Source organism: Pteronotus mesoamericanus, unplaced genomic scaffold (assembly GCF_021234165.1).
Source record: "Pteronotus mesoamericanus isolate MK-2021 breed Mesoamerican mustached bat unplaced genomic scaffold, CSHL_Meso_final scaffold_21, whole genome shotgun sequence".
Classification (NCBI taxonomy): domain Eukaryota; kingdom Metazoa; phylum Chordata; class Mammalia; order Chiroptera; family Mormoopidae; genus Pteronotus; species Pteronotus mesoamericanus.
Window position 1 is genome coordinate 27,823,424 of NW_026555310.1, and position 15,156 is coordinate 27,838,579.

General features: G+C 44.6%; 1 protein-coding gene across 1 annotated transcript in view; it reads left to right on the forward strand.

Moving 5' to 3' along the window:
• The window catches only part of GRIN2B (glutamate ionotropic receptor NMDA type subunit 2B), a 275,921-nt gene extending 273,951 nt beyond the window's left edge, over positions 1 to 1,970 (forward strand). The window contains exon 12 of the mRNA XM_054591405.1: positions 114 to 1,970. Within this exon, the coding sequence (XP_054447380.1) occupies positions 114 to 1,970 (1,857 nt within the window). The remainder of the gene's footprint in view (positions 1 to 113) is intronic.
• Positions 1,971 to 15,156: the final 13,186 nt, after the last annotated feature.

Genomic DNA, 15,156 nt, shown 5'->3' on the forward strand with positions numbered 1-15,156 from the left:
TCCCCGGACTTTTCATATCATTAGATAGACAATTAGTAGTGGGGGCCGGGAGATTCTTTACAGTCACTTCTTAGCCTCACTGGAGACCTAACCCACCCCATCCTGTCCTTCAGGGTATCTACAGCTGCATCCATGGCGTGGCTATCGAGGAGCGTCAGTCCGTGATGAATTCCCCCACTGCGACCATGAACAACACACACTCCAACATCCTGCGCCTGCTCCGCACGGCCAAGAACATGGCGAACCTGTCTGGCGTGAACGGCTCTCCCCAGAGCGCCCTGGACTTCATCCGCCGCGAGTCATCCGTCTACGACATCTCCGAGCACCGCCGCAGCTTCACGCATTCCGATTGCAAATCCTACAACAACCCTCCCTGCGAGGAGAACCTCTTCAGCGACTACATCAGCGAGGTGGAGAGAACGTTCGGTAACCTGCAGCTGAAGGACAGCAACGTGTACCAGGACCACTATCACCACCACCACCGGCCCCACAGCATCGGCAGCACCAGCTCCATCGACGGGCTCTACGACTGTGACAACCCGCCCTTCACCACCCAGCCGAGGTCCATGAGCAAGAAGCCGCTGGACATCGGCCTCCCGTCCTCCAAACACAGCCAGCTAAGCGACCTGTATGGCAAGTTCTCTTTCAAGAGTGACCGCTACAGCGGCCACGATGACTTGATCCGCTCAGACGTGTCCGACATCTCCACCCACACGGTCACCTACGGGAACATCGAGGGCAATGCCGCCAAGAGGCGCAAGCAGCAATACAAGGACAGCCTGAAGAAGCGGCCGGCCTCGGCCAAGTCCCGGCGCGAGTTCGACGAGATCGAGCTGGCCTACCGCCGCCGGCCGCCCCGCTCCCCGGACCACAAGCGCTACTTCAGGGACAAGGAAGGGCTACGGGACTTCTACCTGGACCAGTTCCGCACGAAGGAGAACTCGCCCCAGTGGGAGCACGTGGACCTGACCGACATCTATAAGGAGCGGAGCGAAGACTTTAAGCGCGACTCCGTCAGTGGAGGAGGGCCCTGTACCAACAGGTCTCACCTAAAACACGGGACGGGCGATAAACACGGCGTGGTCAGCGGGGTGCCGGCACCGTGGGAGAAGAACCTGACCAACGTGGAGTGGGAGGATCGCTCCGGGAGCAACTTCTGCCGAAGCTGCCCCTCGAAGCTGCACAACTACTCCTCGACGGTGGCAGGGCAGAACTCGGGTCGGCAGGCGTGCATCCGGTGCGAGGCCTGCAAGAAAGCAGGGAACCTGTACGACATCAGCGAGGACAACTCTCTGCAGGAGCTGGACCAGCCGGCTGCCCCCGTGGCGGTGACGTCAAACGCCTCCACCACCAAGTACCCACAGAGCCCGACCAACTCCAAGGCGCAGAAGAAGAACCGGAACAAACTCCGCCGGCAGCACTCCTACGACACCTTCGTGGACCTGCAGAAGGAAGAAGCCGCCTTGGCCCCACGCAGCGTGAGCCTGAAAGACAAGGGCCGGTTCGTGGATGGGAGTCCCTACGCCCACATGTTTGAGATGCCAGCTGGTGAGAGCACCTTTGCCAACAACAAGTCCTCAGTGCCCACTGCCGGACACCACCACCACAACAACCCCGGCAGCGGCTACATGCTCAGCCAGTCGCTCTACCCTGACCGGGTCACGCAAAACCCTTTCATCCCCACTTTTGGGGATGACCAGTGCTTGCTCCATGGCAGCAAATCCTACTTCTTCAGGCAGCCCTCGGTGGCAGGGGCGCCGAAAGCCAGGCCGGACTTCCGCGCCCTTGTCACCAACAAGCCGGTGGTCTCGGCCCTTCATGGGGCTGTGCCAGGCCGTTTCCAGAAAGACATCTGTATAGGGAACCAGTCCAACCCCTGTGTGCCTAACAACAAAAACCCCAGGGCTTTCAATGGCTCCAGCAATGGTCATGTTTATGAGAAACTTTCTAGTATCGAGTCTGATGTCTGAGTGAGGGAAGAGAGAGGTTAAGGTGGGTATGGGAGGGTAGGGCTGTGGGCGTGTGGTGCGCATGTCACGGAGGGTGACGGGGGTGAACTTGGTTCCCATTTGCTCCTTTCTTGTTGTTTTAATTCATTTATGGGATCCTGGAGTTCTGATTCTGTCGGAGGGCATCCCTGGTGACCAGCATTATCTAACCTCCCTTTCCAGTTCGCTCCTCCTTCCCCCTTCTATGTCATTCCTGTTCCCACGAGAGGACGCAGTGGGCTTGCTCAGCATGGGAGGCCCAAGTGGAGAAAGGAAGTGGCTGCTTGTGAGCCTTCTTCTAGGATGGAAGGACTCTGTCACCCACTTTGAGTGAAACAAGGAGAAGCAATAAGAGGCCATGTGAGCACAGGATAGCTCTTCCCAAATTGATCTTTATGTTTAGGTGAGGCAGCAAAAGCATTCAAAGACTACTTAGCATACTTGCCTGTGAATGAAGAGAGGCTTTTCCTAAATTCTTGGTGCTTTCATGGCATCTGTTTATGGGTCATGTGCCAAGCAGAGGTGGGGAAAGCCATGTGTGTTGGTATATAAGCCAAAAAAATGCTTGCTTCAATTCCATAAGACTCATTAATGGTGAACAAAAGGTCATTGGTGGATGATGAAAAGTGCATCATAGCAGTCTTTCGTGGTGCCTAGAGGCAAGAGGATGGGACTGCCTGTACATGTGCATCCAAATGCACTTGCACACATGTAATCTATACATGCGTGTAGTCAGGGGCCTAGAAATGTAGAGAAAGCAACCCTGACTTGTTTCTTTCAATATCCCTCAGCAATGCGCTTTGTTTGGCTTATATACAAACAGAGATGGTCATATGTTACCTAAAATTTTGGCTGTCTCATCCCTTCACCCTTCCTGAATGAGGAGAATGGAAGTTCTTGACAGAGAAAATCCTGTGATCTAGACAAAAAGGTGGTAAATAATCCTACAAGAGTAACGTACAAAAGTAATATCTCCAGCTACCAATACTTTCAACTGGTTTTGGCCAAGAACTTTCCAGGAAGGCTAAAGGGAAATAGAAGCAGCCATGATTCCTTTGCCCATACCTGAGAGCAAAAGATTCTATAAAGCTCTCTTGAGCTTTAGACCCTTAGCAGGTCAAGTTTGGGGAGAAGCTAAGTAAGGCTTTGAAAATAGGGGTGTAGTTTGTGGTAGGGTAAGTGAGAGAGGGGGATGTTTTCAACACTTTGATCCCTTCTTACTTAACCTGGAGCTTGGAGAGCAGGCTTGTTCCCCCAGAATCAATCACAACTGACAGGGAACAGACAGGCAAGAGGAATGAGCTTGCTCATGAGTACAGCTCAGGAGGCATGGAGGGAAGGGGAGAGATTTGGAAGTAGGGATGGGGATGGGAGGGGAATGGGAGGGCCCCTGGGCCCCCCCACTACCCCTTTGGGTCTGGTTCCCTAAGAACGTGACATTGAGCCAGTGTGAACACCCTCAGTAGAAGCCCTTCCACCTTCCTGCCACACCTCCTTTCCCTCCCAGAGTGTATCATTCACGAATAAAGTATATATGGAAAAACTCCAGGAATGAGGGTACTGGCAGATGTGATGCCCCTTTCACTAGAAGTTGGAAACTTGAGAAGGGAAATGAATATTTGTCACTGCCGGTCCTGAAACTTGGGGTAGGGTGTTGTATGGGTCAGTTCCGCTGTCCTGCCATTCTCCCCTTATACAGGTGGCAGCCAGAGAGCCCCGGGTCTGTTTGGAAGCTTGACTGCAGGATCTCCATGTTGCACACAGGACACATAAACCAGAAAGGTGCTCATCCTCCTCTGGAAGGAAGCTGCCATGTCTCTTCAAGTCACACCCTCCAGGGCTGCTCTCTGCCTTCTGTTTGCCCTGACTCACTACCCTTCCTCATTCCCCACCCTTGACTGCTATCCCTACTCTCCTCCTTGATTTTTACCTCAGTATCTTTCATTTTAAAGCCAACTGAAGGCCTTGTAAAGCTTTGTTTTCTTTCTAAGACGAGCCTGGGGGCAAGGGGCTGAACCTCTCCCAAACTTGAAGAGAGGAGCGCGGAGTGCTTTACTTTAGATTCAAGGAAAGACTTTGAGAGAGAGGACAGAGGGTGTGAGTCGTCTCCAGGAGGAAGAAGGAGAAGGGCCATATAAACATTGCTTCACCCTGACTCTGTCCAAGGTCAGGGGCTCCTCCCCTCACTCTTCCTCTTACCTCACCCCTTTCAAATAAAAAACCAAACCAACTAACCTAGCGAACAGCAATCTAGAACCAAGGGGGCTCTGCCGGTCTCCACTGTTGACAGAAATCAAGACGGTGTTTATTTCACATGTAAATATTTTGTTTTCTAATTAATTTTGTATAGATAAAGTGTTCTCTTGTGAGTATTCAGGGTGTTGGGCTGGAGGGAGTGGGGTGGGGATGGGAATGAAGGGGGAAAGTGTCCTGTTATGGGTTTTCATTTTCCATTGGGGAGATTGTTTTGTATGGCTTTTGCTTCAGGGTGTCTGGAAAAAAGTGAATGTGAATGGAGGCCACTGTGGTGAAGAAGCCAGGGCAAGTAATTTGTGTTTATGCTTCCCCACCTCACCCGTCTTACTGGTCAGTGAGACGTGTTCATGCTCATAACACGTCATGCTTACTTAGCACAGGGTCCATTTTGGCTCAAAGTGAACCCCGGGTCCAGTAAACTATAGATTACCAGCATTCCATGCAAAGTCAAGCTGGCGGTAGCATATTTTCCCTATCAGCCCCAAGGGTAAGAAAGATTCCCAAGAGGGTTTAAGCTAGAATTGAGGTCAAGTTAACCTGTCATGCCTGATGTGGCTGAGAGGTTTCAGGAAGGTCAGTCCTAAGAAATATCCCAACAGCCCCCTCTGATGTTTAACAACCATCTCAGCCACTCTGACTCTTCCAAGTACCTGGGTGCTGACCCACTCACTGCCCCCTCCCTACCTCCTTGGAAACCAGGACTACAAGCACGCCTACAAAATTCCCACTAGGTCTACTTTTTAAAACATGTGACATCTGGTTACAGGAAAGTAGCCCTGGATGCCTGTCTTAGGAATTCACATGCTTTTCTGAAAAGATGACCAGATATGCTCAAAACTCAGTGGCCAGATGATCCTCCTAGGTTGCAGAAGTTGATTTTAGAGGTAGAAGGGCGGGTATGTGGGGAAAGGTGCCAACAGTGACCTTATATTTGCCTGTCCTCATTTCTGCCATCAAGAAGGTACTGTTTGCCTCTAGCCAGGTATTCTCAACCTGACCTTGGTTTAGCCAGGCAAATAGAATGTCTTTCACTGGGCTGTTGGCTTTGTGAATGGCACCAGCCTCTCTCTCTTTACCACAGGATGAAATTTCCAAATCCATTTACCTGAGATATTACATTACTTTTTTTTCCTGTGCTTCATCATCAAAGCTATCAGCTGAGTAATTTTATTTTTCTAAACCCTTCCTTTGGCCCCAGTTAGTCACCTCTCTTCAACTGGATATTTGAATTGGGACCAAATAAGATATTTATGGCTTGCTCAAGAAATCTTAAAGAAAGGGTGGCTGACCATTGTTAAGTTCTAGGTGTTAATTCATTCCAAAATAAACCAGTAAAATGCATGAGGAGGAATTCAGCAGTTAGTCCCATCTATTTCACATTATGGAGAGAGACCCAATCTATTCAAAACTGCCAGATTCCACAGACATCCTCAAGAGCAGCAATTGTTTCAATTTTCTTCAGAGTCCATGCTTTCCGTCTTTGCGCCCTCTATCATTTCCTTCCACTGTGGAAGCGGGTTGGGGGGGTGGGTCTTGTGTCACTCCTCTCAGTGGGACACTTAAATCTCAGCATTTCCACTGACCTCATATAATTGGACCCTTGAATTTGCCTGAGTCAAGAATGTGCACACTCTTTAGAGTGATGCATGTATAGTGGATCGTGTATTTCAAAGTATGTCACTGAGTATTCTCAGCCAGAAAGCGGGAAACACCCTTGATGTGCCTTCCCCTGCGCTGGCCACCCATGTTGTGACTGGGGGGAGAAAATCCCAAATGATTCCATTAAATGTTGCTGGCGTCGGTAGTGCCAAAACGCATGTGTAACGTGGTAATATAGGAGTCATCTATGTAATTAAGTGACTGTCACCGCCCAGTCTTCTGTGGCCATCTAAAGTTTCCCATGGTGGAATTCTCTGCATGGGAGGTGAAGAAACTGGGTCACCAAAACTGCAGTGTGCTGGTCACCTGCACATCTAATCCTCCTCTGGAAGGAAGCTGCCATGTCTAGCTGCCACTAGAGTTCTTTGGGGTGTTTTTTGTTTGTTCACTTGGTTGGTTTAGTTAGCTCAAGATGTACGGACAGAATAACAAGATGGTTTGGGCTATACAGAGCCTTTGGAAAAAGCTATTCTTGAACTCTATTCTTTTAATCCCCGTATCTCTAAAAAAAAAGGCCCTGTCATTGTTTGACACCCCGTATGTGTCTGCTTGGTGTGTTAAGAATGATTTAGATGTGTGCATAAATATTGTAACTGCAGTGCTATTGATGAATGCATTAGGCGTTTCCAGGTATTGTGGCCATAAATTATGTGCTCTCTGAGCCCAAAGCCATATAAGAAATGTGTACTCAGTAGACTGCCAAATACTTTGGTAGAGCATTTGCTTTCTTCACTTGAGTGTCAGAAACTCTTCTTCCTGTCTAAGGAATTCTTTATGGATGAGAAGCAGCCAAAAGTGGACAGCTATGCTGAAATGGGTCTGGCCTTACAAATGGTATATGGTTCATGGTGTGATTTCAGAGGCCCTGAGAAGACCCTCCCTTTTCATTCCCCACCCCTCTCCGACTACTGGCTTCTCACACAGATTTACTTATTTAGCGCTGAGCTGCTCATCTGTCTTTTAAATGAAACCAGGAAGGGTGATATATTAAGCCATATTAGGGATTTATACACTGAAACGCCAAGTGTACATTAGGATTCTCATTTATTTTTCTGAGAATAAAGTAATGATACAGGAGAAGACAGGGAACAAAGAACAATGAAAGTAACAGAGTAGGGAGTAAAGATACAGGTTCTAGAATACATAGAGTATAAACCATTTCATTCTCCACCCGCTTTTACTTAATGTTCATGTGATATGGGAATAGGACTCCTAGTTAGGAATTATTTTCAATAAGCAGTTACATGAATATATAGCTTATGAATTTCTAAATTTAATACTTTGTAAGACTATGACTTTTGCAATAGAAAATGGAAGGCTGATGCTTCTCCTCCATTACAGGTTACTGAGTGGGCAGCTAGAAAGATCAAATGAATGAATGTTATGATAATAAAACGTTACTGTGATGATCTATTCTCTGTTCCAGTCTAATTAATCTTCCAATTTAGCTGAGTTCTATATATTATACTTTCCCACCTCCATAGGGGGTGCCCAATGATCCAACACACACTTAATTAATGTTAAAGAGCTAGGGGACTACCAGGTGCTACTTAACCAGTGGGCAATTCTTTTTTTAGACCTATCAGATATTTGGGACATCCCTAAAATGTAGATTTGTCATTCTGAGAACTCCTAATACTGATCTAGATCAAGGATTCCATTCTAGTTTGGGGGTCTAGTCTTATATAAAACCACATGTTATCAGAATACATCCCACCTCCATCTCATTTTAACCTCATGGACTCAATCATGCCCTGTGGATTCTATGACTTAAAGTACACAGACCTATCTATTCTCATGACCAACAACCCCCCAAAAAACCTTACATCATAGTCAGTGCTATTTCCATGCCTTGGAGGGGTAGGTTAGCGAAATTTGGGACCTCTCATTTACAATACTGAAGCAAGGAAAAAGAATTTTGCCCAGAGTGATGGGTTAGGATATCCGTACCAGAAATAAGTGGGGAAAGTTAGAAGTCATCCACATTTCTCTGCCAGTGTGTCCATTTGCATTCATTTCAGAGCTTATCCCAGTGAGTTTCTGGCACCATTCAGTGCTTTAAACATAATTGCTGGTGTGAGTCTGAGGGCAAGGACCCCTGATGAGGACTGAAGGCGGAAAGCAGAGTGGATGAGTAGAATTTTCCATAGCCTTGGGGCTCTGGTGTGTAGAATGTTTTTTGGCAAAGGTAGAAGAAATGGAACTCAGTCTAAGAGTTAAGGTACAACTAAAAGCACAACACTAAGCCCACTATAAAACTGTTATTTTAAAGATTTGGTCTCCACACTTTAAATCAGAGCTACCTTTATTTGTAATTATTTTCATTGTGATTTAAGGAGTGGAGCAGATTCCAGTACTACGCAGGAGAGAAAAATAAAAGCTCTTTAACATAGCTAAACATGTTCAATTAAACTAATGTCTATTGGGTATATACTATGCCCCTGGGCTGGTGCTGTGAAGAATATAAAAGATTTTTTAAATGGAGTATATTATATAATATATGAATACAAAAATATAAAATATTTAAATATACCTAGTATGTATGTATAAATAAGTGTGCATAAATTAGTATATTTATAGATGCAGGTTTAATTTTTTCTGGTTCCAGGGTGTGCATCAAAGATATTATCCATTATATTATTTTTAAAAACATTGCAGAGATTCAGCTCTCCCCACCATGACCAGGCCTGGATCTCTTCTTTTGGGAATTAATCCACCTCCCAGAGTTAAAACTCTGAAATTCCCTTTCTGGCCACAACCTGGCATTTTCTATATCTTATCTGCCTTCCTTCAAGCTCCCTCTGTGGTCCTAGCCCAGAAGTTCATGTACTTCCCCATTTGGTCTAACTCCGTGTTCACCCACCTCAATAGTATTCCCACCAGCAATCTCTTCTTCTTGCCTTCCATCTCCAAGAGGAGAAGCTCTTAAACTGATGCTGAGGAGCACAGGTTTGACTCCCTTAATTTCACCTGAACCCTACCCAGCTTGGACATCTTTTTGTTTCTCCAATATTGAATCCACGCCATATTCTCCAAGTGTTTGTTGAATTTATTTTTCATTTTTCCTTTCATTTTTATCTACTCTCTTTTAACAAGCAATCTTTCCTGCCTTGTTGCTAAGAAAAGATATCTCATGTATGAATTCTCATGTAACCTCTCCACCTGACTTTAAATTTCTTGTCTCCTCATTCATCTTTTCTCTCCTCCCTCCTTGGCTCTGGCACCCACCCTCTTTCCTCTTCTAACGTCCACCCCAGTCAATAATACTTCTCTCTGTTGCATCTTTAATCTTTTCCACACATCTACCCAGCAGCATCTCTAAAAACAAATCCTACAACAATCCTGAGAAACAGATCTTCTCTCAATCCAATTAGACTATTGAATTCATGCCCTATCTCCATTTATTTTTTCACTTCCACATTTCTCAAAAGAATAGTCTTTCTTTTATTTTTTTTTTAAACCTCCTCTTCCAGTGCTTATGACCTGACTTTTAAGATAGGACTACACCCTACCATCCTATGGAAAATACTCTATGGCCACATTCCAATGAACTTGGTTCAAAATCCAAAACACTTCCTATTTTCTTGCTCTTCAGCTTCATGGAAATTAATCTAAACTTACCATCGGGAAGAAGCCTGCTCTGGTTCTCATCCTAGGCCTCTGGTCTTCTCTCTTGTGTCCCTTATGGGTTTCTGCTCGCCCTCCTGTGCCCACAGCATTGACTTGCTGTGGTGCTCTCATCCTCATGCTTCTGTAGCACTATCTCTTTCTTCCACAGCTTCAACAATTCTATGAATGAGAATAAATTCCAGTTCTTCTGTCACCTTGGGCTGGCTGGCAGGGATGGTCTTGGAATTTGACTCAATTTGAAGTTACTTGTCCTGCAAGTGGTTGGAAATATGTGCATTAAGCTGAAGTGAGAAGTAGGGTCTAGGAGCAAAGAATTGGAATTCTCCTCATTCAGAGAATAAGGTATTTGTTTTTTAACCTTCCTATACAGACTTATTTTCCCACTTCTGACTAAAACTTTTCAAAATTCTCTCCCCCTCTCTCCCATCTGACACCCTTTTTACATAATATCCATCTTCCTCTATACAAATCTTCAAAGAACAAATGGACTACCATGTTCACCTTCCTTCGTCTCTTATCCAGAAAAAAATAGGCACTTTTTGAATGCCCCTAACACTTTAAATGCATTCCCCTAATAGTAACTATCACAGACCATCTTAATTTACAGTTGTTTGTTTATATATCTTATCTCCCTTCATAGATGATAAACAACCTGTGGGTCAGGGGCCATATATTTATTCATCTTTCTATCTCTTTAGCATCTTATATTTGAAATACACTAATAAATATTTGATATTATTATAAATCACAATTGAAAAAGAGTCACTTTATTGTAACCTCAGGATACTTGATCTACAGTAAAATCTAAGGACAAGTTCCTCCAAATTTACCTATCTCTGCACCTACCCATAATCACAGCAATACATTGCAGGCACACATTTCCATGTTACTTATTTCAAGTGGGAGTTTAGGTTTTTCTAAGTTTTGCTTTGTCTTTTGAAGTTATTCTGTGCCTGTCTTACGATTAGTAGAGTGTACTTGAAATACTTGTACACAAAGTGACAGAGGGAGACACCAGAGAGGATATTGATTAAATGTTAGGTATCAGGAGCTTTTCAGATGCTTTGAGGAGCTTGTCTCCAGACACTTCACTACCCAAACTGAGTCTCTAACTACCTGACTTATGCTGAGATTGCACTCCCTCTGACCCAACCTGTAGCATTTTTTTTAACACTTTCAGTACCAGAGGACCTTGCACAATTCAGGCTCTCTAATCACACAGACATATGGACCCTGCATGGTGGTCTAATAGGAGCAATGTATGATGCAGCATGCTTAGTACTTTCCACATCTGTATCTGTGCTAGGCCAGATGGGGGAACAGGTTGTGCTGCTCATGACCTTGTCTTAATGATATTCTTTTTCTGTGGGTTCTTACCCTTTCTTAGGCTTTGTCCATAGGGCTTCTCCAAGGGGAAGATAAGAGTTGAAGTAATTAAGCACTTTATTTCAGATCTGTATATTGCTAGTGACAATGAGTTAAGATTTGAATGAGCTGGCTCAGAATTCTAGTCTCTAAAGTACTCATTTATCTATAAAAATGTGAAGGGATTCATTACATTGGGGGAGATAACATCACTTCTGACCTTATGACCTTCTCGTCCCTTTGTTCTCTGAGCTCTATTCACCCTTCCTCCATCCCTTGGTATTCCACTGAGCAGTCTGTCCTGTTCCTTCTAGTCACTGTCACTCTGTGTGCCCCGCTAAAAAACTTTTGGAGCTGGTACTGTTCTCTCACTACTGCTGGTAACTGATAATGCTCCCTTCTGGCCACCTTCCTCTATAAACCTCATTAAGTCATTGACAATCAATTACTCTCCTGTAGGAGGCATCTTCTGCCACTGTGTGCTAATTTAAAGCATGCTATAGAGAACTGAACTCAAATAAGTTACATGCAGTGACAAGTCTCTTCTTCAAAAAGTAAATGAAGTCCGCTCTTCATTAAGACAGGAGGGTGGTAGAAGAATTATTATGGGCAAGATGGGGCAAAATGTGACAACTTTGAGACACCATAATGAAAATTAAAATGTAAATCTAGAGGAGAATTTTTCTTCTCCAAAGTCCTATAAGGTCTAGATAGTTCTGTTTCTGGGGAGAGTTGGCATTTTAGAACAGAATCTAGCTCATTGTGTAATTATAGATAGATAGATAGATAGATAGATAGATATGATAGATATGAAACAAATAGTCTGATAATAGCTGGTGGAAGGGTAGGAAGGCAACTATCCTCATGAAGGACATTCATGAACCTCTGTTGGACCAATTAAATGAGGAAAATTTTAGGAAACTTAGAATATGAAAAGGTCTATCCAGAAAAAGTTCAGCTATTGTTAATATAACAAGAACGGTTTGTGTGACATTGATGTAACCTGGCAGCCAAGGAGAGTGGACTGGAATGCTCATGCATGAACAATGGCATCACTGTACTAGTCAGTGCATGCACAGATGCTATTGAATGAGTATGTGTACTGTGTGGCTGTGACATTCAGAATGACTGAGCAAGTAGAGCAATGAATCTGCATCAAATTCTGCATTAACTTCAACATTATTCCATGGAAACTATTTAAATGATTCAGAAGGCTGCAGCTATGGGCAAATGGTGTTTGGCAGCTTCATCACGACATCGTGCCTACTCACCCATCACGTTTCATGCAGAGTTTTTGGTGAAACATCAAATCACCCAGGTGACTCAGTCCCCCTACAGCCCAGATTGGGGGCCCGCAATTTCTAGCTTTTCTCAAAATTAAAATCACCTTTGAAAGGGAAGAGATTTCATACCTTTGATGAGATTCAAAAAAATACAATGAGGTAGCTGATGGCAATTGGGAGAACTGTGTGAGGTCCCAAGGTGCCTACTTTGAAGAGGACTGAGGCATCATTGTCCTATGTACAATGTTTCTCGTATCTTATTCAATAAGTGTCTCTATTTTTCATATTACATGGATGGATACCTTCTGGACAGACCTCCTATATTCTGAAGGCAGTTCTTCCCATGAGATGTCCATGTGAGTTTTCTGCCTATAAACACCTGTAGGTGTTAAAGGATGCTAGGAAGAAGAAAAAAGACAGGAAGTCTAAAATGGAGCCTCCCTTCATGTCACAAGTAAAACCAGTAGTCTGTGCATGAGTCTCCTGGTCCTGCCTTGGTTGCTGGTTTGGAGGGTTGCTTTGGAAAAAGCAAGGCCCAAGGCCTATGACTATTCAGATGTCTGCTTTTTTAGCCAGTCACCCCAAGAAAAGTTCATCCAAACTTGGAGTTTGTTTCCTGGGCATAATTTAACTGAAGATAGAATTATGTTTACTGTTCTCCATTTTCACTTGTAACTTGAGATATGATAGAAGGAAAAATAAAAAATTATTTAAAAATGAAAAATCACTTTTTCAGGGCCACCTTCATTGCCATATGTGGACTGGAGGTTGTTTGATCAATGCCAAAAATACCAGGGAAGGTAACAGCTGTCCAAGGAAGTGTCAGAAAAGCAAAACCATGTCGCAGCTGCCTTCAGCTATTACTGCACCTACCCTGGATTGAGTGAGGAGCCTGTATCCAACTGTATCCATGAGGTCCTGACTGTCCACAGGGTTTCAGGACACATATCCCCCCCCACCCCCAAGCCAGTGCTCAGGCTGTGCCCTTGGACTACAGCACCAGAGATCGTCATCCAGGGCAGGAGGGAGTGACTCGTTCCACCAGCTCTACCCACAGAATCCAAGCCACCAAGCCAGGACTCGGTCTGTCCTCCTTACGTTAAGAAGATTCTGTCTCTGAGATCTGACAGGAGTGCAGCTTTAGGGAATGTGACAGCTAGAATGTGAATGTGCTGGTCCTGCTTCTCTTAGATAAGGATATTACCTGTTTCCAGAGGGAGCATTTAAAAGAAATACCTACCTGAAACCTCAGTCACATTGAGAACAATCTGTGTAGTTAGCGCCCGATGTTATTGTCACACTTTCATTGTAATTGATCATTTTCTTTTAAAGTCAAGGGCTATTTAATGTTCCCTTTGGCTGTGACTTAAGAACCATCTGCAAACCAGAGACTAGGCCACTGTGCTGCCTCTCCCTGAGTTGTGCTCTCAGGAACTTATAAATTGCTTCCACAAATCCCCCCAAACAGCACAACTGTACATAATTTGATCTCCTTGCCACGAGCTCCCTCATGCTCGTGCATCTCCCCGACACACACACAGACCACATACACGCTTCTAACAAATAGATCCCAAATTGCCCATTTCAGTCACTTTATGGAGGAACAGGGATACATTCTCAGTAGATAAAAGTGTTCATTTAGAACTGAATGGACATACTATAGTTTATTGGGCCAGCCTTTTCTCTTTTGCTCTACCTTACCTGCAGGTCACTGACACTTCCAGGTTTGCCATGAGTGTTCAGGCATAATGTGAAGGGAGCACTTTCTTTGTCTGTGATGGACCAAGTTAGTTGTCCTGCCAACTCTCCGTTTTACTCTGGAATCTGTGTGGTCTTCTAATGTCATATTAATGGACCAGTGCTAAGAGGATAGTGAAGCAGAAGCCAGTCTTCCCAAGGACAGACAGTCCCATCACATCCATGTGTGCTTACATCTCTTCCTGACCACCCTGTGAGTGAGGGTGGAGAGGTCTGTTCTCAGTGGGGATGCGAATGGCAATATGTGCTTTGGGTGATTCAGTAGTTTTTCCTCTCCCAGGTTCAGGAGCAGGGAAAATATCAAGACTTCACAGCTGCTGGGAGTAAGGAGGCTAGGGAAGCATCAGGTAGGACTCTTACTGATAAAAACATAAACATAAAATAGCAAAGATACCTTTTGTTTGATGTGAATGCGATTGAAGATCAACTAGGGCACTTAAACTGCTGTGTTTTCCTTCCTTCACTTGTCATCTCTTGCCTTCTCTTATTACCATTTCTTAGTTTAGGGTTCTTGAAGTACTCTGTGTCCTGAATCAGCTTCAAGCAGCTCACCCTCAAAAGACACACACACACAGTTAGGATGAGAAGCTGAAAGAACACAGAGCTTGAACATGTGCATGGTATTAGAGCCCAAGAAGTCTGGTACAATCGGCGCTCCCATATCTTAATGACTGAGCACAGAGCCCTCTGTGTGCATCTGGGTTCTTTGGGTCCCAGAAAAGAGAACAACTTTGTTACTGATTGCTCCTGAGACTCCTGGACGCTTTCAATGATCAGGGCGGTTATATTGCTTAATTCTTGGTATCAGGTGTGAGAAATGGAGCACATTTTTTATCCCAAAAAAGGGGCAGAAAACTTTCTGTAAAAAAAAAAGTTGAAGGCCAAATAACAGAAATGTTTTTGAGGCATCATCCTTTTAACATTCTTAGCTTAATTCCCCCGTAAAAGGCCGTGAGCTGTGGCAGTTTGTAGCCTGACCCTGCTGCCCTCCTTGGGGAAGCGTGGAGTTTCGAGGATCACCAGCAGCCCACACAGACCTCCATCATGTTTAACCTGTGGTACATCCTGATAAAATTGAAGTCACTGGTATGTGGATGTAGAATAATTTACCATAACCACTTTTCCAAGTGGCCTCTTTTTCAGGGAAATATAATCATCATTTAATTTCACATATGAAAAAGTTGGAAAACAGCAAAACTTGATGATGATATAGATTA